Here is a 24,101-nt window from a genome sequence, read left to right on the forward strand (position 1 = left end):
CTGAGAGAAACGAGGAGTCAGGCTGTTCCACTTCTTTATTAAAGACAGATGCACAGAGTGTGCAACAAGTCAATCTAGAGCATTTGCATTAAATTATTAGCAGCAAATGACTGCTTCTTACCCTTTTAATTCCCATGGAAACAGTAACAGTATAGTTTTTCACATACTGCTTCTGCATTTTGACTCAACTTTTGCTACATAAACATAGATGTAGTCAATATGTGATAATCTGAGGTTGTTTTTACTCATTTTACAACCAGATCACTGATACTAACTCCTGAGCTGACTGTATGCTAACATGCGCCACAAATAAGGGTCACATTTGGATTTAAAACAATCACCGAGAAGCTTCCACTGAATGCTACTTTCCCCTGCATGACACTGAAATCATTAACACATACTAACCCTCCATACCCTGTAGGAAACTCACTTCCTTGGAATAACATTTCAACAAGGAAAGAGTTGAGAGCAAATGTCCTTCTCTTGAAGGACAATATTTGAACAAATCCAGTTACACAGCTCAAGAAAATATTACTCTAATGGAAGAAAAAGGCAGTAATTAATTAACAATATGTGTATCAGTAGTACAAAAAAGCTATTATGGGGCGACCGTGGCTCTGGGGATGCCTCCACCAGTGTGTGAATATGAGAGTGAATGAATAGTGGAATTGTAAAGCACTTTGGGTGCCTAGAAAAGTGCTATATAAATGCAATCCATCATTATTATATCAAAATGTAAAGGGAAAACAGTCTGATGAGCTGAATGGTGAGCTGAAACTGAAACAAAATAAAGCCTATCATTAGGAATTTAGGAGCAACTTTATTGTAACGTGTTTGCTTTTTACAGCTTCAGTTCTTTTTTCACTCAGTAGGTGGCAGCAAACTACAAACAATGGTTGCATTTTACACTCGTCTGTTTTCATTAGAGGCAGAACCCAGAAGCACATCCAGGTTTAGGTCTACTGCTTGGTGCTACACAGAAACAGGCTGAACAGACTGGAACTCACATGAATTTGGACGAATCGAAGTAAGAACGTCACTTATGCTCTTCAGTTTTCTCAGAAATGGATTAAGCCTACACCTAAACCAACGGATATGTTGACTGACTTTTTCTCTTAGTCTGGAAATACTTAGTCAGCCCATTACGCAATTGAATTGATTATCATGACCCTCACTAATAGCCACTTACTAAGCTAAGAGTAATGTGCAAAACCCATTAGCCAAAGTAGTATAAATATTTTAACTTTTAGCAAATCCAGCAGGTTAATTAAGTGATTTCACATCATATGTTCAAACAACTTGTCAGTTTTTAATATATCCCATGTACGCATACTTAAGCTTTAAAAATAAAGAAAAGTGCAATGACCTGATAGATGTTTGCTGAAAATTGTGGTTTACATCAGCACCTACATTAAAATACAAAGACCCTGTTTTGTGTGAGCTGCTCGATACCATGAAGCAAGACCTCTGAACATCTCAGTTTTTACACACACACACACACACACACACACACACACACACACACACACACACACACACACACACACACACACACACACACAAGTGCAAGCAAATGGTGTTTTATATGCTGTTGTCTAAAATATTATAAAATAAACCGTCTCTTTTTATATGTGGGGGGGGGGGGGCACTCAAAAAACGGAGGGGACAGGTTGGCACCAGAACACCACAGGTCTGCCCCGAGATGAGTGTGAAAATGTGATTATCAACAAGCCCACCTGGACTTCAGTTAGGTCGCACGCTTGTCCAGAGTTCACTTTGTCTTCAAGCGTTTTAATTTAAAACATAAAGTGAGGCCTACCCCAAGCTAAAAGAAGGCAGATTATGTTCTCAGATAAAGCAAGCAATGAGGGCGAAGCAGAGAAAGTACCTGCACAATACATTCACATAGATCTAAATGGAATTTCTTTGAGGACACAAACATCTGGGGAGTAAACAGCTGTTTCAATACCTAATCACAGATTGTGCTCTCTGTTTTACATGTTTTTAGTAAGGCATAATTAACTAAAAGGCTAGAGAGATGAAAGGATGCCAAGCTGATACCAGGCCTCAGTCACATGGATTGTTTCTTAAATTCTGAAATTAAGTGGACATGCAAAAAGATCTGGCACTTCATATATTAAACTGAGAAGCTGTGCTGACCCAAGAAAGCGCCCAGAAATTTGGGCAAATGTCTGCTCTGAAGTTTTTAGCCAAACCAAACTGCAGGTCAGTTTAAAGCGCAAAATTGTGCAAGTAGTCCAAACTAAACCGTTCTTGAGATGCAGAAATGTTGTCACACACAAAAATCAGACGATTGTGCCTCCAAACAAATTGCACTTACAAATGCTTGTAACATAAATGATGAAAATAGTAACTGCAAAGTTGAGACTGAACAGTGTTTCAGTTAAAGTGATAAGCTAGCCATTCAGCTGACTCATTGGTGATTGCAATGATTGCAGGTTTCATTATAGAAGAATATCAAGGAGAAGACAGATGGCAGGGAGTCAGAAACGGGGGATGGAAATGCAAGATATTGAGGACAACTTATGAGCCCAGGCGTCAGGTGTGAACAACAACAATAACTGGGCTGTATTTAGGTGTACAGATCACATGACCATCAAAAGAGCAGTGTAGGAATGAGAGAAGATCAACAGGGGAGAACACAAAGAGGTTTATGGACACAAACTGGGAAAGGTGGCATGCTCAGTTGATCAGTAGAATACCACACTAGACTTTCTTCCAGGACGGTTGAGGACCCTGTTGTGGGGGCGAAGCTTGGGTCCAATGTTCCCTCTAATTTTTCATGTGTCTGAGCGAACACACAAACTCTCTGAGCGGTCCCTTGGACCACTGTGAGCAACAGCAGGCGTGTGCACTGTGGTCACGTCAGCATTGAATCCATCCAAGTTACATGGTTTATTAAAATAATCAAATTACAACATTTAAATTTATGTTAGACTTTTTTTTAATTAACTCCTTTAGCCCACTTACAACAAAAATTCAAAAAAAAATCTTGTTCATGACCTGTGTAGTATGTTAACACTATTGGAAGTAAAAATAACTTGAACTCCAATTTTGAAAACGCAACTTTCTTTTTAAAAAAAAAAAAAAAAAAAAAAAAAAGCTCTGACTTGTATTATGAGTATGAGTCTGTGGTCTGGGAGAGAGTCCTGTAACTCTCTGTCTGCAAAATACAGTATATAATGACCAATGTTGGGCAATTAATTATATAATTACGTCTTCAAAAAAGTAACTGATCTATGCAAACAAAGTTTTTTGCAGCTGTTTACTTAAAATGCAGCCAAGGCGTTTTTTTAAATAAACATTTCAAACTATTTACAGAACAATCAGCTGTTCTGCATCAAATTTGATGCCACACAAATTATTTGTGCCACTCCAAAAATAATTTCAAATCAAGATCAAATCAAATCACTTTTATTGTCACATCACATGTGCAGGTACATTGGTACAGCACATGTGAGTGAAATTCTTGTGTGCGAGCTTCACAAGCAACAGAGTTGTGCAAAATACAATAATGTAAACAAGCAAAATACAAGAATGGCTACATCTGAAACTAATAAATATATGTACAATATATAATAGTATATGCATTTCTGGATGTGTATACTAAATATTTTTCTACGTGTGTGTGTGTGTGTGTGTGTGTGTGTGTGTGTGTGTGTGTGTGTGTGTGTGTGTGTGTGTGTGTGTGTGTGTGTGTGTGTGTGTGTGTACACATATTTTACAAATTAAATAGAGTCAACAATAAATAAAATATATAAAAATATACAGAGTTGAGACATGTGCAAAACAGTGGCGTTACTGTACAGTATGGAGTGCATAATGTTAAAGTTCCAGTAGTGAAGGTGAGGTGTCTATGAAGTGTTCAGCAGTCTGATGGCCTGATGGAAGAAGCTGTCTCTCAGTCTGCTGGTACGGGACCGGATGCTGCAGAACCTCCTTCCTGATGGAAGCAGTCTGAACAGTTTATGGCTGGGGTGACTGGAGTCCTTGATGATCCTCCCCGCTTTCCTCAGGCACTGCTTCCTGTAGATGTCTTGGAGGGAGGGAAGCTCACCTCCAATTATCCGTTCAGAGCACCGCACTACTCGCTGGAGAGCTTTGCAGTTGTAGGCGGTGCTGTTGCCATACCAGGTGGTGATGCATCCAGTGAGGATGCTCTCAATGGCACAGTGATAGAAGGTCCTGAGGATGCGGGGGCTCATGCCGAATCTTTTCAGTCTCCTGAGAAAGAAGAGGCGCTGCTGCGCCTTCTTCACTGTTTTGTTTGTGTGTACTGACCACGTAAGATCCTCAGCCAGATGTACACCAAGGAACCGGAAGCTGCTCACTCTCTCCACAGCAGCGCTGTTGATGGTGATGGGGGTGTGTACTTCTCTGCACCTCCAGAAGTCCACTATCAACTCCTTTGTCTTTGCGACGTTGAGTGTGAGATGGTTGTCTTGACACCAGTGGGTCAGGGCGCTGACCTCCTCCCTGTAAGCCGTCTCATCACTGTTGGTGATAAGACCCACCACTGTAGTGTCGTCCGCAAACTTCACAATGATGTTGGAGTTGTTAGTGGCCGTGCAGTCGTAGGTGTAGAGTGAGTACAGGAGAGGGCTCAGTACACACCCCTGTGGAGCACCAGTGTTCAGTGTGATGGGGGATGAGGTGATGCTGCCCATTCTGACCACTTGGCGTCTGTCAGACAGGAAGCTAAGGATCCAGCTGCAGAGGGAGCTGCTCAGTCCTAGATCCTGCAGTTTCCTGTCCAGCTTCGAGGGAACGATGGTATTGAATGCTGAGCTGTAATCTACAAACAGCATTCTCACATACGTGTCTCTCTTCTCCAGGTGTGACAGGGCAGTATGTAGTGTCAGGGCTATGGCATCATCAGTGGACCTGTTGTGGCGGTATGCGAACTGTAGAGGGTCCAGTGAGTCGGGTAGTGCAGAACAGATGAAGTCCCTGACCAGCTTCTCGAAGCATTTGCTTACGATGGGGGTCAGGGCTACAGGTCGCCAGTCGTTCAATGAGGAGATGGTGGAGGATTTGGGTACAGGGACGATGGTGGCCATTTTGAAGCAGGCTGGGACTACAGACAGAGAGAGGGAAAGGTTGAAGATGTGCGTGAACACTGCAGCCAGCTGAGCCGTGCATGACTTGAGGAATTTCTGTCCACTATGAGATAAAGGAGAACAACAGGAGATGTATCACTCCTGTAACACCTGTAACATTCAACAGTCGCCTCATTGTTCTGACACACACAACAAAACTATTGACTACACTACACAAGTTTTGCGCTAAATGTCTCAAATCTCTCACATTTCAATGGTTTGATTTTTGCTCACAGGCTTTTGAACGTTTTCCTTATAAAACGCAGTTTTTACTGTTTCTTTTTGCAGTAAATATAAACAGCGATAGTATTCAGGAAGAAAAACAAACATTGCATATATTTTTAGCATAACTCTGGTTTTACGTGGCCTATCAACACAATTTAAAAACTAGTATAAAGTCCACACTTTTCCATCAATTGATCTGTCTGTCCTGCTCACATCTCCAATGGTTGTACACGGTGTCATTAACGTGGTTTCACAAACACCGGTTTTAGCCTTTGCTGCATTTTTAGGTAAAAGATTGCATGTAACTTTGTTGTTTGCAAAACTTGTGGATACATTTTTAAATTAAAAATTTCTATTTGCATTTCAAGTTATGAAGATATTTTGTTAAAAATGTTTGTGGTGTTACAGTAAAAACGTAACTTTTTTTCTACTGGTCTGACATGGTTGCTGGCGACTTCAACCACACCAACTTAAAGACAGTCCTCCCCAGATTCCACCAACATGTCTCCTGCCACACCAGAGGAGACAAGACTTTAGACCAGGGCTGCCCAATCCCGGTCCTCGAGAGCTACTATCCTGCAGCTTTTAGATGCATCCCTACTCCAACACAGCTGAATCAAATGGTTTGATTACCTCTTCAGCATGCCATCATGTTTGGCAAAGGCCTGATAACAAGCCATTCATTTGATTCAGCTGTGTGGGAACAAGGATGCATCTAAAAGCTGCAGGACGGTAGCTCTCGAGGACCGGGATTGGGCACCCCTGCTTTAGACCATGTGTATTCCAACCTGGCTGGAGCCTACAAAGCCACACCCCTCCCCCACATTGGACAATCGGACCATCTCTCCCTGTTCCTCACACCTAGGTATTCACCACTCATCCAACGTGTGAAACCTGCTGTGAGGACAATTAAAGTGTGGCCAGAGGGGACAGACGAAGTGCTCCAGGACAGATTTAAAAACACAGACTGGAATATGTTTACCCACACAGACCTGGACCAGTACGCCTCATCTGTACTGGATTACATCTCCGAAACCACAGACAGTGTCACCACCCAGAAACGGATCACCATGTACCCCAACCAGAAGCCTTGGATGAACCGGGATGTTCGTCTCCTCCTGAAGGCCCGCAACACCGCCTTTAGGTCAGGAGATGCACACGCCTACAGTACAGCCAGGACTAATCTAAAGAAGGGCATCAAAAAAGCCAAACACCATTACAAAAAGAAGGTAGAAGAACACTTCTCCAACTCCAACCCCCGACGCATGTGGCAAGGACTCCAGACCATTACAGACTACAGGACCACCAAACCCTCCCCCGCATCCTCTGATGTCTCCTTCCTCAACGAGCTCAACAACTTTTATGCTCGTTTTGAGCGAGGGAACCCCACAACCACAACCAAAGCAGACGTGACGCCAGACCACCAACCTCTGACTCTCTCCCCTACCGATGTAGGAGCGGTGCTGAGCAGGATCAATGTCCACAAGGCTGCAGGTCCTGATGGCATCCCCGGGCGTGTTCTCAGAGTGTGTTCTGGGGAGCTTGCAGGAGTGCTGACAGACATATTCAACCTGTCCATGGCCCTCGCTGTGGTACCGGCCTGCTTCAAATCCACCTCCATCGTCCCGATACCCAAAAACTCCAACCCATCTTGCCTCAATGACTACCGCCCAGTAGCACTCACCCCCATCATCACTAAGTGCTTAGAGCAGCTGGTCCTAGCACACTTCAAATCCTGTCTCCCCCCCACCCTGGACCCCCACCAATTCACATACCGCCAGAACAGGAGCACAGAGGATGCAGTCTCCATTGCACTGCACTCTGTCCTCTCACACCTGGACAACAACAACACCTACGCCAGAATGCTGTTAATAGACTTCAGCTCAGCATTCAATACAATCCACCCCTCACAACTCATCAGGAAACTGACAGACCTGGGCATCAGTTCCCCCATCTGCAAATGGTTACTGGACTTCCTGACCAACCGCCCCCAACATGTCCGGCTGGATAACCACTGCTCATCTACCATCACAATGAACACCGGTGTACCACAAGGCTGTGTGATGAGCCCTTTCCTCTATTCCCTCTTCACCCATGACTGCAGACCTGCTGATGGTTCCAACACCATCATTAAGTTTGCAGATGACACCACGGTGATTGGCCTCATCAGTGACAACGATGAGGCTGCCTACAGGGAGGAGGTGGATCGTCTGGCTGAGTGGTGCGACAGAAACAACCTGCTGCTTAACACCGAGAAGACCAAGGAGCTCATCGTGGACTACAGGAGGAATGCTGACCCACATCCACCCATCCACATTAAGGGGACGGCTGTGGAGCGTGTGAGCAGCTTCAAGTTCCTGGGAGTCCACATCTCCGAGGATCTCACCTGGACGACCAACTGCTCCAAGCTGGTCAAGAAGGCTCACCAGTGCCTCCTCTTCTTGAGGACTCTGAGGAAGAACCACCTGTCCTCAGACATCCTGGTGAACTTCTATCGCTGCACCATCGAGAGCATCCTGACCAACTGTATAACAGTCTGGTACGGGAACTGCTCTGCCTCGGACCGGAAGGCGTTGCAGAGGGTCGTGAAAACTGCCCAGCGCATCGCCGGAGCACCACTTCCTGCCATGAAAGACATCTACAGGAAGCGGTGTCTGAAAAGGGCTGGGAAAATCATCAAAGACCCCAGTCACCCATCACATGGACTCTTCACCCTCCTGCCCTCTGGGAGGCGCTACAGGAGCCTCCGGACTAAGACCACCAGGTACCGGAACAGCTTCTTCCCCACAGCTGTCAGACTCCTGAACTCTGCCTCCTGACATCTGACCCACGTTAAACTCATGGACTGAACACACACACACACACACAATGGACAACTGTACCCTCAAACACACAATAATAACATGGACTGAACCACCACTCACAACCACTAGCACTTTATATAGCCTCTGTAGGAATTATATCTCACTTATCTTAACTGCACTACTGTATAGTTCTGTGTAAATAATCATTCTGTACATTCGATAATTTTTAACCCTACAACTGTTTACAACTTGCATAGTTCCCATTTCTGTATAGCTGTATATCTCAGATTTCTGTAAAGTTATTTATTTCATATTCTGTATAGTTTTTCATATTTATATCCTGTTCATATCCTGTACATAGCTTGTACTCACTACAGCCTGTACATACTTATAGTTATAGAATATTCACAACATAGTTCATACCGTGTACATTATAACATACCATAATAGACCCATTTCTGTAATATACTCACATATCTATATTATTGCTAATATATATTGTAATATATCTATATCACTAAAGCACTTCTGGATGGATGCAAACTGCATTTCGTTGCCCTGTACCTGTGCATGTGCAATGACAATAAAGTTGAATTCTATTCTATTCTATTCTATTCTATTCTATTCTATTCTATGACCTCAAACTCTGACAGGCGATAACTTCCAGTTCAGGTTAGACCCAATCTCTCTGATTGGTCAAAGCAAGAGTCTGCCTACCTGAAATTGCTCTATTGATCACTGTTGTTTTTTTTTTTTAATGGTAAAGGGTAGGGCCACCTCTAGTTTAAATTGCTTTATCGCTGGATCGGGAGGAGGAGCCACAGCTCAGGGTTTGCTTCGTGAGTCAACGAGATTGTCATTTTTACCTACACTGGCCGATCTGTGAAGACGCACCTGCCTCTCTTGGGGATTCTCGCTCCAATACAATCACCTCACAATGTGTTGGAGCATGTGTAGACTGACTAATTCAGATTTTGTCATGGTCGGGTGAGTTCTGGATTTTTCCAGCGTGCCGGTTAGTGATGTGCGGATCGATCCTGAAATATCGATTCCTCCGATACCAGTCATTTATGTTCTAGAATCGATTCTCACATTAAAATATCGATATTTTAGTAATTTAGGGTAAATTTGTAGTTTATCATTAACAGGAACACAGTGGAAAGAAACTATCCGGTTGTTCAGTCTGACGTCACTAGCCGTGTCTGGGTCTAAACTTCGCTGCAGGTCCATATATCAAACGATCACTATGGCATTACTGAGAGTTGAAAAACTGTCTAAAGTCTTTCATCTTTAATAAAATGATCAGTGTTCTGCTCTACCGGGTGTAACAATTGAGTTTAACATCCAGGCATCCATGAAAACGGAATTTATGACATTTAACGGAGTTAGAAGTTAGCAGGGAGTTAGCTCGCTAGCTTCTATCTAAATACAATATAGCATGTCCTGACTGCGGGGTTTTGGAAACAAATTCAAACATACAGCTCTGTTATCACTTCCAACATAAATGAAGACAGAAAACTAAACAGCAGTGACGATTGTTGGGTTACTGAAGTTTGGCTAGCTGGTATATAATGATGTGCTACGTGACCGCTAGCGACACAGCTATGTTAGCATAATATAAACAAGCTAACTTTTTTTCCACTCGATAAAAGTTAACGTGAGTGTTCTCGGTGGTCAGGAAGAAATGTAATCGCATGGCAGGATGCTGTAAAAGGACCAGACTTCAGCCAGGAGAACAACTGAGATAATCCATCCACAATACGAGGTTAGTCATTCATATACTGCTGCATGGGCTGGGCTGTAGCTAGTTTTAAAAACTGAGCTTAAATAAATGATTAGTGGTAATAAAAGCCGAGGGAGGTCAACAGTGATCACTGACTGTTTTAGGAGCTTTTTGAGACTAAATAGAAGAAAATACATAACATTAAACATGTTAACAACACAAAAGCCATATTAAACGCAGACTACTTTAGACCCGGAAGTAGGATTCGTCGCGTCATCACTGAACAACCGGATAACATTCGGATTGTCTACACTCAAAGGAACTACTTCCTCTTCCGCCTTTCATAGTCATTTGCGAAATAGGCTGTCTGTCTTGCAGCCCCTTGGCGTGCGCACTCACAACAATGGCTGAGCGTAATTGGAGTCATGTGCAAACCTATTTTACCTCCACAAAAACTGACACGTGGTTTGCGATACATGTGGCAAAAACGTGAGGTGTCGTGGCCACACTAGGGAGACAAAGGCTGTTGGGGGGATAAATACATTTTACAGTGTTTATTTATCGGATAAAATACATTAAATGTCCGGAAACAGCGGGGGTGTCCAAATTCAGAGGCTGGTTCCACCTGAGGGCCCGGCCTTCGTGGTCTAAAGAAAGCTGGGTAGTACGGCACGAGCTCCCTCGGTGGAGTGAAACTGCCGTCAGCTCCTTGCTATCTAAAATATAACCGGACACTGGTGTAAACTCTCGACCGTCTCACACTTCTGTTTAATCAGTTTTCTGTTTGACGTTTATTTAGCTGTGTGAAAACCCTCCTGAGGGATTAATAAAGTTACATTTTATTTAATCTAATCTAATAACTTTAATCTCAGCCAAACTGATTTACTCACAAACAAATAAAACACTGAAAAAGCCAAACAATAACATTTTTAAGTTATCTAAGTGACTTATATATCATGTTTAACCCGAGTAGTGAAAGACCACAGGGGTTTGAAAACAATGTGTCGATGGGCTCAGATATTTTGAAGTTTACATTCTCACCTGAAAATATGTTAAAAGTTTTTTTGCGACCCAGAAAGAGAAATAAGAGTAATATTAAAACTAAGCATTGTTGGAAACAAGTACTCTGATGTCCTGTAGTCATTATGATGCTATAATTTGAGATACAATCAATAAAATAAGTTTTTGTACAAAGTATCGGTATCGGATCAGTATCGTCGATACCACCCTGAATGGTATCGACGATACTTTGTATCGGATCGGAAAGGAAATCAGTGGTATCGCACATCACTAGTGCCGGTGTTCTCAAACATTCAGTGCCAGGATGTCGACTAACCCTCGTTAGTGAAGGCTTCAGTCATAGAACCTCGTCATAGTTAAACTCTGTTTTAATTGTTTTCCCCTGTGCTCTCAGCAGCCCGCTGGATGCCAGCTCTTCACCTCCATATTCCTGACCTCAGTCCGACGCCGGTCTGCTCGCAGCTTCTTTGTTCCACGCACCTGCCTCTCTACCCAGCTTGCAACAGTTTTTGTGTTTTCGGACTCCATTCACACCTCACCCGGACCCCTCTCCTTTCCCATCTACGTCTCGCCTCCGCCTGCACAACTAAGACTGTTACTAATTACTGCCCATCACATACCACAGAACGTGGTGACGTTTAATGACATTACGTCACAGAACGTGGTGATGTCATAGTGACAGTCCTTTCATCCTTTGATGTTCAAGTCCTTAAATAGACGAAACCTGTCAAAGTGGATTGATTATTGAGCTATCGTTTTGTTGGAGTGATACAGCACATAAAAAGCAGAAATGAGTTTGAAACCTAACAAAGAAAAAGATGTTAATTTCTTGAAAACAATGGTTAACAAAAGTGAAAAAGAAACATATGCCAGACAGTTCGACCACAGACTGCATCCAATGATCGATGAGGTTGAAAAGCTTAAAACTGAGCTTGACTGCTTCAAAAAACTCCATACAGTCAATAAGAAATGGATCGAGGATCTAACAAAAGAAAACAATGAACTTTTGCAGAATAATAAGATGCTGGGTTCGGTCTGTGTGCCCTCTATGTATTTATGAGCCCTCGTCTCCCTTTGTGGTTGTTTCATGTTTTCCCAGCCCGTTATGTCTGTGTTTTCCCCGTGCTCTCTCTCTCCTCCTGTCTGAACCTCTGTGCACTTCCTGTTTACTTTGTGACTCTCACGCCCGTACATGTCATGTTCAGTTCACCCCGCCCTGTCTCGTTATGATTATCAGTGTCACCTGTGTTCCCCGTGTGTTCCCACTTTCCTCGTTAACCCTCTGTGTATTTCTGTCTGCGTCTCCCTCTGTTCAGCGTGACGTCGTCCCTCATGCTGTGTGTGATTCCCCCGTGTTTCCTGGTGAGCTTTATGTTAGTTTTTCCCAGTTTAGTTTTGTATCTCCTATTATCTTTGGTCAGCAATAAAGCTGCTTTTTGAGTTCATCCCCGTGTGTGTGAGTTTTGCATTTTGGGTCCTCCTCCTGCCTGCCACACAGCCGAGCCTTGACATTTGCTGGAAACAGAAAAAGAAAAGGTGGCACGTCAGGAATTTCGCAACAGCCAAGTTGTTGAATTATTATTGAAACGCCACAAAGAGGAAAAAAATAAGATGCAGCAATTTTACGAGGAAAATACTAAAAAAACTCGAAGACAAAGCTAATGCTGCAGAAAGAAAGTTAGAAAAGCTCATAGAAATGTATGATAACCAAATAGAAAAGCTTGAGAGAACAGTAAAAATTAGTACAGGTGTGACCGCCAATGCGGTTAAAGAACGCGAGGAGGAACATCAATCCTCGCAGTATTGGATTGAGGGTCTTTTGACACATAATACAAAGTTACAGGACGAAAATGAATTAATGGGTAAAACCGTGAAAGAATTAACAGACGAGAAAGATCAAATGGGCAAAGTAATAGACAACCAAAAGGCCCAGAATATGGAGATCAAACGGAAATGTCAGAGTAATATTAGAGCTCTGGCCTTGGAAAAGAAAATGAAGGCTATGGTCGAAGATGAAGTTGATTCTTTGAAAAAGAAAAATGAAGACCTAAAAAAGGCCCTAAGCACAGAGCAGGAAAACCACAGAAAGACAGCAGTGGACAGGTATAAAGTAAAAACGGCACATAATCAAGCACTGGGTGAAAAGGTGGGTCTCGAAGAGAAACTGTGCTCCACAATAAAGCAAAGAGAAAAATTTATACACAAAGCTAATTGGCTGGAGAAGAAAGAGCACTACTTCCAAGAAGAACTGTAAAGTGCATTTTGTCCTTTGGAAAGGCATTTCCAAATGCAGTTCACTTCAGGGAAAAGAAAAGGTGAAATTTAGGGATATGTTCCTCAACTTGAAAAAGAAATGCATAGACGGTGTGGAAGGCATCCCCTTTGTTGGAATAACAAAGGAGTTTCTTGAAAAACAGCTGAACTGTCTATGTACCAGATGCAAATATCTAGAGACAGCTTTACTAGATAAAAAACGGGAGCTGGAATAGTTTCAAAAGAAGTACAATGGTATGGTAAAGACAGGAGCTCATTGGACCAGTGAACCAAATTATCGAAAAGGCTGGCAATGAAGTATAAGAGATAGGTCATCTAAAATCTAGAGTGAAAGACATTCAACTCAAGCTTAAATTAGAAAAACAGAAAAGACATAATTTCCCTTACATTGCTTCACCCATCAAAAAGTCACGGAAGCGAATATATATATCAATTTTTTAATGAATAGTTGGGTTGCGGTCACGTGGTTCTGATGACGTGCGGAGGCAGCGCGATTTTTGAGTGGAGGGCGGAAGTAAACATGGAGGACACTGTGGAGAGTCAGGAGAGCAGCTATTGTGCAACTTTAGACCCCGTTTCTCGGGAGAGATATAAACAGATAGTTAAAAAATATATCGGACGTGATCCGTATTCTTTGAAAATGTCCGAATACACCACAGAAGTAAAGGATTTGCCTACTATCGAGGCTGTGGATATCACCAACTACTTGGTCCTCCAGACTTCTTACTACACTAGGCAGCAAATGAAAGCTTTCAAGAGTCTGGAGGCGTACAATTTTTTTGTCAGCGGGTGGGTCCACAACCTTGGAACAAAACGTCTCCGTGATGGATACAGTTTGGTGTTTGCAAGGGTGAGTGTTTGTTCTTATATTGCTTTATCTTAAACACGCTAACAGTTAGCGGTAGCGGCTTTAACGTCAACAAACATGCCACATCCTTAGGACTTCGTTAGAGTGACTGAAGGAAATTGCCTTCCCGGGTTTCCTCCGTGGCGTGAGCGATAAGCAGAGTTTGTCCTTTCCTTATAAGACTCCTAATTATTCAAAGTAACACTCAGGTATGCCGTTCAGCGGGGTTAGTTACGATATCGGGAGCAGCTAGGAGAACAAAGTGATACAGAAACTGTTCAGATTGCTTTCCCAGAATCAACTCAAAGGTTTATTTGATACACAGCAGTTTATATAGAGAAAAAAAAGGTTCGTGTGTCGGCTTTCCCAGTTCAAACCGGTACAGACTAAATAAGGAAACGTCTTCCTGCCTTCTGAGCAAAGTATCCCTTGTGTAGTTTATCAGTTCAGCTATAATTTATGATCATCCCAGCAAAATACACTCCTAGACATAAAATACAGAGTTCTTTCATTAGTGAATTCTGAGACAAACCACCTAGCCTTTAACGAGCCTTTTTCTAAGAGATAAGGAAGGGAGGATGGGAGTAAGGAAGTGGTCTCATCTCTGTGGTGTTTTCGACCTTGGGGTACCAGCTTGTGAGTCCTACACATTAATTCTTGGGTCACAGAGAAAGAGAAAAACAACTAGTAGATGAGCCTTATTGAGTAACAGTTTTCCTGTATAAAACAATATCCTGTAAATGCTTACCGTGGTATCAAAATATCATAACAGTTCTCCCCTTTTATCATGTAATGATAACATAGTATAAAGACAGAATGTAATAACATAATATAAAGATAAATCATAAATGTGAAACAAATCATAAATGTAACTAGTCCTTCGAGTGAGCTTAATATCAAAATCTTAAAAACAAGAAAAGAAGAACAAGAAAACGACATTCTCTTCTTGGACAATCGAGTAATTCACAATCTAATGCTCAATACATACATCAGGATCATCACCGATGACATCTGACACATAATCTGGGTCAATTTGTGCCAATTGCAAATACATTCAAGTAGCTGTACTAGTAGCTATACGGGTTATCATTGAACGTACACAGGGTACCACACAACAGGCAATAATCATCAAAAACAAAATAATACATGCTACAATGGTTACAAAAGCTACAATTAGTTCCTTCCATTTTCCAAACGTGTCCTGCAGCCACTTGTCTATCCACTGACCGTGACCTGCATTGGCTCTTAGTTCTATCTGCAATGCTTCAAGTTTATTCATAGCTTGTGTGAATGAACCGTTAGGGGCTGTATTATTGGGAATGAAAGTACAACAAACATCTCCGAACATCGCGCAAACACCTCCTTTCTCAGCTAACAGCATGTCTAAGGCCATCCTATTTTGCATGGTCATTAAAGAGGTAGCCGACATCTGTTCTCCTAGGGCCTTAAGGGCCGTATTGGTCAAATTAGTAAGTCTTTGCTGATTGTAATAAACATAATTGATCCAGGCTACATTTTTGTTTACCTGTATATGCGGTATTAGTGAGACAAACCCTGCGGATATTTCCCCTTGTGCCTTCAATTCCCTTGGTATCCCGCGTGGAACCCCTATAGCATCTATGTAAACGTTATGTGAGTAAGTGGAGCGTCTTGTACGTTTGCTGGATACAGGCAGATCTGAGGTTTGTTGTATTAGTAGTTCTTGAGCTAAAGTTACTAGACCGCAGGTACCGGTCCAATTAACAGGTAAAGCCACTCTAAGGGTATTATTGCACATCCAATAAGCATGTGGGATTGGTCTGGTCAGGCGCGAAGCTGTAAAGCCTTTTAATATGCCTCCCCAGTACGAGTCGTTTAGTGTGTTGGGCGAATGCAGGATTGTGGAGTTATCTGAATGCGTACTTATATATGCATATAGATAAAAAAACATATGTCTATGTTGTGTCCTGTCAACACTCGCTGCTAGCCATGTTTCGTTACAGCGTGCTCCTGGAGAGTCAGAAAAAAATGTATAGTTTTGCGCGTCATAATTTATGTTTTCAAGTTTTGGTCGGTGTATGCATGTCATCAAGATATTTGGGTGATGGCGCACCTGTTTTGGGGGCGAAAGAGGTTCAGTGCGGTCTTCGGGGCGATTCATTGGGTTACAGGGGTGGGTAGAGTCGTTAATCATGCTAACATCCTTACTAGAGACTTGTCCTGTGTATATGAGTAGACAATCTAAAGGACTTAGTTCCACTCGCACCGCTTCAATCAGGGTTACTGTTAAGGGCCCCTTTTCATCATTTTTGAATAGCATCTTTGTCAGGGGAAAACCTGAGATTGGGTATCCCACTATAACCTGTTCTGGATTACCCTTTGAACAGACATAACAATTGCTGTTTCCTAAATCACGAGCAGCTGTTCTAGCATTTTCATACCAGGAGTTGACTCCTACTCTAGAGGGTGCATAAAATGGTTTATTAGTGGCGTCTATGTTGTCATTTACTGATTTTAGGGAACGTGAAGAGTGCATTAAGTAGGTGTCTCGCAAAATAGAGCATGAAGTATCGTCAGCAAAATATGACCTGCAGAAATGTGAACATGGTTGCAGTTTACAATACAAAATAGCAAAGAAAAATCCTAAGGTTAATGCGATAAGTATGATAAATAACCTAAATATATAAGAAAAACAGTTCTTCAGTCGTCTTCTGGCCTGGTCCCAGGTTCGAGAGACATCGAATAAGCGCCGTATGATGACAATGGGCATTTCATTTTCTTCATTATCAGGATGGAGTGAGTCTAGCTTTATCAGGTTAGACATCATGTGGTACTTTTGGCTTTCTATTCCTGCTGGATGTTCGAGTACCTTGCTGTGGCTCTTTCAGACGTTGTGTGTTAATCAGTGATTGCGTGTGTGCACTGGATCCGGGCGCTGGCTCGCCTGAGATGTCATCTACCCGTGTGTGTTTATTTGCTCTAGTTCCGGGCGCTGGCTCGCCGGAGATGTCGTCTGCTTGATCCGACGCCTGAGATGGTCCGATTGGGCTGGTCTTAACCCTGCTGGCATGAATCCACTGAGGTTGTCCGTCCGTAAGGATGCTGGTTCTCGTCACTGCCAGTACAGTCTGGGGGCTGGAAAACGCGGCCTCCCCGAGTGTTCTTGGTTTTAGTGACTTCACTAGCACCGCGTCCCCTGGTCTCCACTTGTGGGTTGGATCTGTGGAGGGGAGAGGCTGGGAGAGACAAACTTTCTGATAGTTATTATTCAGTGTTTCTACCAGATTGTGGACATAGTCGGACAATGCAGTGTCTATGTCCCCTTCCAATAGCGGTGCCCCTCTGGAAGCTGACCATGGTGTTGGAAATGGTCTTCCCATGATTATTTCAAATGGAGATAATTTGGTTGCTGCGGATGGAGTCATTCTAATCTCACAGAGGATTTGAGGAAGTAGTTTGATCCAGGTCATTCCTGTTTCTATCATTGCTTTAGTCAGGCGATTTTTTATGGTCCTATTCATTCTTTCTACAACTCCTGAACTCTGAGGATGGTATGGCACATGATATTTCCAGTCTATTCCTAGAGTTTTAGTACACTTTTGAATTACTTCTGATGTAAATGAAGGTCCTCTATCACTGTTAATTTGGTGAGGTATTCCGAATCTGGGTATTATTTCATTGCACAACTTTTGACAGACTACTTCTGCAGTTTCTTTTGAGGTTGGATAAGCTTCTACCCATTTACTAAATTGATCCACTATTACCAGTAAGTACTTGATGCTTCCTTGTGCTGGCATGTGTGTGAAATCAATTTGTAATGTATGAAATGGAAAATCTGGTTGTGGTAAATGCTGATGTTCTGCTTTTGGTCTTCCTACATTAGTTCGTGCACATGTTAGACAGGTTGCTAATATGCTTTTTACTGCATGCAATGTTTTCTCAATTACAAATCTTGATTTTATTGCCCCTATTACCCCTCCTTGTCCGACATGACTCACACCGTGAAAATGTCGGACAAGGACTGGCAGCAGGGAAGATGGGAGGGCAATCAAACCCTCAAGGTTTTTATATAGGCCATCTCTGTCATCTAAGGTACAGCCATTATTCTCCCAATAGGTGTAATCACAGGCAGATGCTTGCGCTTGTATGAATTTTAAATCAACATTTGTTTCGAAATAGTCTGGGAGTGTAACAAGTGGCAGCTGTAGGGGCACAGATAATACTTCCTGTGGAGGTGGGAGCTGCGATGCAGCTGCAGCCTTGGCTGTCACGTCTGCTAAGGCATTACCTGTTGCTTCGTCTGTGTCAGCTGTACTGTGTCCTTTCGTTTTTACAACTGCAACGGCCGATGGCAGCTGTATAGCCTGCAAAAGTCTCTGCACAAGATCAGAATTAGCAATCGGTTTTCCATCAGCAGATCTAAATCCTCTTTGTCTCCACAATGTGCCAAAGTCATGTACGACGCCAAACGCATAGCGGCTGTCTGTGTAAATTGTCACACGCTTATCCAAATGGAGCTCACAGGCGCGTATTAAAGCCATGAGCTCTGCTTTTTGTGCTGAGTGAAATGGTAATGAGTGAGCCTCTAGTATGATGTCAGGCAATGTCACCACTGAATAGCCACAAAGAAATGAGTTGTCATTCGGCCTTGAACAGGACCCGTCCACATAAACCGTGGCTGAGTCTGGGATAGGTGTTTGCTCTAAATCTGGACGTGGTGCTGTGGATTCCTGTATACGTGTCATGCAGTCATGAACATCAAGCCTGTCTGAGCCATCCTGTCGGTCAGAAGAACACAGCATATGGATCAATAAATGTGCTGGCGAATTGGGTGTGCTGCTTGCTTTTATGGTGAGGTTTGCTGTGGAGGTCAGTGTAGCTTCATAACCTGAGCGACGTTGTGCAGTCATGTGTTGTGTAGTTATGTTTGCTAGAATGGTCGTGACCTGGTGATTGGTGTGTAGAATAGTGTCATGTGAGAGTGTAAGCTTCTCGCAGTCCCTTATCATGATAGAGCAAGCTGCTACTGCTCTCAGGCAGGCCGGCATCCCCTGAACTACTGCTGGCAATACCTTTGAATAGAAGGCTACTGGACGGTAGCCACTGCCATGCTCTTGGGCCAGTACACCTGTGCAGGTCGTGCCGTTCTCTGTAACGTACAGATGGAAAGGTAAGTGGTAGTCAGGCAGACCCAAACAAGGGGCGGAGGTCAGCGCTCCCTTCAATGCATTGAAAGAGGCAGTCATTTCTGTGGACCACAGTATTCGAGGAAGCTTGTCTTTTTTGCAGCATTCACGCAGAATGTGGTCATGAAAAGAACAGTCTGGTATCCACTGTCTGCAATAGTTCACCATGCCTAAGAAGGACAGCATTTCCTTCTGTGTAGTAGGCCGAGGGACGGAGGTCACAGCTTTGACCCTGTCTGCAGTCATGGAACGTTTTCCGTGAGACAGTGTAAATCCCAAATATTGAACAGAAGTCTGACAGTACTGCATTTTCTTTGCAGATGCTTTGTGGCCAGTCTTTTGGAGGTGCTGGAGAAGCATGTGTGTAGCAGTTTGACACAATTCCTCACTCGGAGCACAGAGGAGGAGATCGTCCACATACTGGATCAGAGTACAGCCCTCAGGAGGAGTAAAGCTGTCCAGGGTAGCACGGATCACCATTGAGAAAGCAGCAGGGCTGTCTATCATGCCTTGAGGCAGACGAGTCCAAGTGTACTGCTTATTTCTATGTGTAAATGCAAATAACGGCTGTGTATCTTCATGCACAGGCACTGAGAAAAAGGCAGAGCATAAATCCACCACGGTAAAATGTGTGGCTGTGGATGGAATACATGTCAATATGCTGGGGACATCTGGGACCAGAGGTGGCAAAGGGATAATGACTGCATTAATTTGTCTTAAGTCTTGTGTGAAACGCCATACGCCAGGTTTGTTAGGCTTTGGCACAGGATTGACAGGAGTATTATATGGAGATACTGTAGGCTTTATTACTCCTGTAGTCAATAAATCTCCTATGATGACATCTAGGGCTGAGGCTTTTTCGGCAGAAATGGGATATTGCTTGACATATACTGGCTTGTTGTTTTTTAGCTGTGCGTGATAAGGTATACAGTCAATAAATCCTACATCATTCTCACCTTTAGACCACAATGTCATATTCTGGTATTCAGCTGGCAACGTAAGTGCAGAAATAGTACAGTGGATAGGATAGGTTAGATCTATGTGACGACATGGTGTAGTTATGTCATAACCTATGTCTGAGTTATGTGACAAAACCACTGTTTGGCCTTCACTTGTGTGAGCAGTTATCATGTTGTTGAACAGTGTGAGAGAAACAAAAGTGTGGCTCCCAGATATGGGATTACCTGGCAGTGGTTTTTGAACACGTCTTTGGCACAGTGTGTGTCGTGGAATACCAGACAAAAAGGTGTTGAGTTCATTCTCTGCTGAGCCGTCCAGCTGACACAGAGGCTGTTCCTTCTCCATGGTACATAAGGCAGAGAAAACATAGCTGTTATCAGTATCAGCAAACATTTCACCCTTTGTGTTAAATGAAATACACAAATTCATTTTTGCCATTAAATCTCTGCCTAATAAATTCACAGGCGAGTTTGGAATAATTACAAATGGATGATATGTGATTTCATCTGGTTTAGAGCCCCAACGTGTCTTTAGAGAATGAGTTTTAGGGCATTGCACTACAGTTCCATTAATTCCCATAGTGTTGATGCACACAGAGGACACAGGCCCATTATAGAATTTCCCAGACAGTGAACTTTTAGTGGCTCCACTATCCACTAAAAATGGGTATTTTTTACCATCTATTTCTACTTGTAGCATGGGCAAATGTTCTGTGTTAGGGGACAGCTGCAGATGCAGCATCGTGTGTAGTGCTTCACACTGCTGTCCCTCATCCTCACCTGGGCCTCCCTAGTAGCGACCCAGCCGGGGATTATCAGGTGATGGGAAAAGATCATGGTGAGAATTGTAACGCACCCTTTCCCATTCTGATTCATGCTCTGGGTGTCTGCGGTTACTGGAAAACTGAGCTAAATTTGCACCTCTAGCTTGTCTGCCTTGTGGGTTATAATGTGGGTTGTAAGGCTGCGGCCTAGATGTGGGGCCATTATTGCATGTTTCTTGTGGTTGCCAGTTACCTTGACTGGAAGAGCTCTGCTGACGCCTAGTGGCGGGAACTTGTACTGCGTTCTGTGGTTGAGGCGTGTGTGCCCTGTTGGTGGCTGCAAAGCGACACTCTCTGGACCAGTGTCCTACCCTTCCACAATAAAAACAAACATCTCTATTCTTACCATTCCGTCCTCTGAAACTTCCTTGCTGTGCTGGAGCGGGTAGTCCTGCATACATTAATTTCTCACTTTCCTCTGAGCCTTGAACATCAAAATTCAACATCATCTTAACACTGTTAGCTCTTGTGATAGTAGGAAAAAGGTCTGCACTGGCCTTCACTTGTACAAGCTTTAAGAAAGCATCTTTACTCAATTCGTAGAGATTATCAGTAGCTGTCACTTTTAGCAACTGAGAGCACTCAGGGTGGATATTGTTCAAAAAGGTGGTGATGAAAATCTGATCATTACCATCCTCTGGCATGCATGCCTCATCAGTCCAACAGTGCATAAAGCGTTTTATGAATACTAGGATAGATTCATCAGGCTTCTGTTTACACATAGTTACTGCATTTAAGTCAATTTTGTCTCTGGACATTGTGAGCAGGAATTTCTTTAGATTCTTAAAGAAATCGGCGACTTTGTCATTATTTACCCACAAAAACTCTGCAGTTGTGGATGCTTTATCATGCTTTGGGTCTAATTCACCTATCTCTCTTATGAGTTGTGACTCGGTTACTCCAGGAATGCATTGACACAATATGTACCTGTAATCCGGACCACCCAAATGGTGATATCTGGTACTTCTCTGTAGTGCAGAGACAAAGGCTGTAGGATTTTTAAGAGGATTGGGAAGCTCTTTAATAGTTGTCACTAATTCTGAGATTTTAGGGGGCTGAATACAACACTGATCTCCTATTATCATAAAGGGGTAAGCGTCATTGACGTCACTAGATTTTGGGTTTGTTTGTTTACTACCGCGAGTGTTGGCGTGAGGACCTTTGTCATTCCGGCTTTGTTTTTCCTTTTTTCCTTTTAGATAAGTCTTTATTAAAGTTCGGGTAACAGGTATTTCTTTAGCTACCTCTAAACCTCTAGCTACGATATCGTGGCGTTTCATGTGGGTGTCTATTGTGGACACTGCCTGATGCAAAAGTTTTTCTTCATAGACGTCTAAATTGTTTTTCATAAGTTCCTCACATTCTTCTTTCAAAAGTTTTTCTCTCTTTCTATGTTCTGCTAATTCTTCCTCGCGGCGTATATATTGTTTTTCCTGATCTTGTTCAATTAGGTGTCTAAGATCCGTTGCATGTGATTCAGGTTCTGTGTCACTGTCTTTTAAGCTGGTTGGATCAAAGCGCTGACGTTGTTTGCATGCGGCTGCTGCAGCAACTATTAATTCGGTCTCATCTTCGTAAGGCGGCGGGGCTGTGGGCTGAATGGCTGAGCATGCAAGACTAGCTTTTCCCGCAGTAGATTTATTTTCTTTGCTAGAGCCTGCACTAGTTTTATTTGATGTTAAAGTATCTACGCCTGGTTCCGGTCCTTTTGTCCATAGCGGTAACATTTGATGCATCACGTCGCGGCATTCTATCATATTTTCTACAGGACTTTTTAAGCAGACTACTTTTCTTATCACAAATGATATTCAACATTTCTACTGACCTGGTTTCTGGCGATAATCGTTCGGGATAAGGCTCCGAAAAGAGATTAGAATGCATTGTACTCACAGTCCGTAAGTTGTAAACAAAGTCAGTCACATAAGCACTTCCGCATGTTCTGGATACGTAATCATGGAAGTCTTCGCCGATTCGTGGACGTGGGTTACACGTAACTGGAAATGGGAGTCGTACTGAGCTGTTGTTTGAGACTTTAAATTTAATTTTTGTTGGTTTTACAGGTAATTTTGATTTTTTATCGGACTTGTCTGTGGTTTTTGAATTATTCTGACCCATGTTCAGTGATTTCCAGAGGGGTTTACACGCTTGAAGGATTTATGTTAGTATTTTCGCTGCGGCACAGCTGAGGTTACTTTAAATTTATTGCTAGCAATTTTTTGTTTGTGTGAGCAACTCTCACTTAGCGAGCAACTTCTCGCTTAACGAGCAACTTCTCGTAAAACAACAGGCAACTTCCTGTGTCTTTCTGCTTTTAATTTACTGCTTTTAACCCTTGTATGGTAATCGGATCTGTGAGACCCGTTTTCAGTTTTCTTTTGTTTTTTTTTTTTTGTTTTTTTAACAAAATTAAATTTAATTATTTACTAGCTTTCTGTGAGTGAGCAACTTCTCACTTTTTAACGTACGTTTCAAGATAACAGGCAATCTTCCTGTGTCACTCTTTCTGAGCAACTTCTGACTTAACGAGAAGTATTTAAGACAACAGGCGACTTCCTGTGTCACTTTTTCTGAGTGAGCAACTTCTCACTTTTTAACGTACGTTTAATTAAACAATTAATTATTATTATTTTTTAAACAAAATTAAAATATTCAAGACAACAGGCAACTTCCTGTGTCCACCAACACCACACAAGGGTTAATTTACTTTACTCGGGGACTGAGGAAGTCAGTCAGTGTATCTCTCTGGATCACTAAGTGAAACTTCGTCAGCATATCCCGTTTCTTTATGGATCGATCACTGAGAGAGGTATAATAGGTCTTTATATAAATATGAAAGACGCATATTTACCTTCTGTCAGGAATCCCACTTCTGACACCAAAATTGAAGGAAATTGCCTTCCCGGGTTTCCTCCGTGGCGTGAGCGATAAGCAGAGTTTGTCCTTTCCTTATAAGACTCCTAATTATTCAAAGTAACACTCAGGTATGCCGTTCAGCGGGGTTAGTTACGATATCGGGAGCAGCTAGGAGAACAAAGTGATACAGAAACTGTTCAGATTGCTTTCCCAGAATCAACTCAAAGGTTTATTTGATACACAGCAGTTTATATAGAGAAAAAAAAGGTTCGTGTGTCGGCTTTCCC

At 42.7% G+C, this 24,101-nt stretch overlaps 1 protein-coding gene and 1 long non-coding RNA gene across 2 annotated transcripts in view; both read right to left on the reverse strand.

Moving 5' to 3' along the window:
• The window catches only part of LOC146671363 (uncharacterized), a 74,647-nt gene extending 50,574 nt beyond the window's left edge, over positions 1-24,073 (reverse strand). The window contains exon 1 of the long non-coding RNA XR_014911443.1: positions 22,787-24,073. This is a non-coding gene — a long non-coding RNA (uncharacterized LOC146671363). The remainder of the gene's footprint in view (positions 1-22,786) is intronic.
• On the reverse strand, positions 16,910-20,498 carry LOC146671366 (uncharacterized). Its single transcript, XM_085403584.1, has 2 exons — positions 18,281-20,498; positions 16,910-17,228 (listed from the first exon to the last, which is right to left on the reverse strand). Exons 1-2 carry the CDS (start codon positions 20,481-20,483, stop codon positions 17,047-17,049), a joined length of 2,385 nt encoding a protein of 794 aa, XP_085259710.1. The 5' UTR covers positions 20,484-20,498; the 3' UTR covers positions 16,910-17,046.
• Positions 24,074-24,101: the final 28 nt, after the last annotated feature.

This window comes from Rhamphochromis longiceps, linkage group LG4 (genome assembly GCF_057381845.1).
Source record: "Rhamphochromis longiceps isolate RC_006_pf linkage group LG4, R_longiceps_female_GT1.1, whole genome shotgun sequence".
Classification (NCBI taxonomy): Eukaryota; Metazoa; Chordata; class Actinopteri; order Cichliformes; family Cichlidae; genus Rhamphochromis; species Rhamphochromis longiceps.

What these genes read in the sequence shown, in the direction of transcription:
- LOC146671366 (XM_085403584.1), bottom strand. Translation starts at nt 20,483, where the DNA reads ATGGAGAAGGAACAGCCTCTGTGTCAGCTGGACGGCTCAGCAGAGAAT. An exon ending in TGACACAGACGAAGCAACAG is followed by an intron (nt 17,229 to 18,280) that starts GTAATGCCTTAG and finishes TGTCTCTCCCAG; the next exon opens with CCTCTCCCCTCCACAGATCC.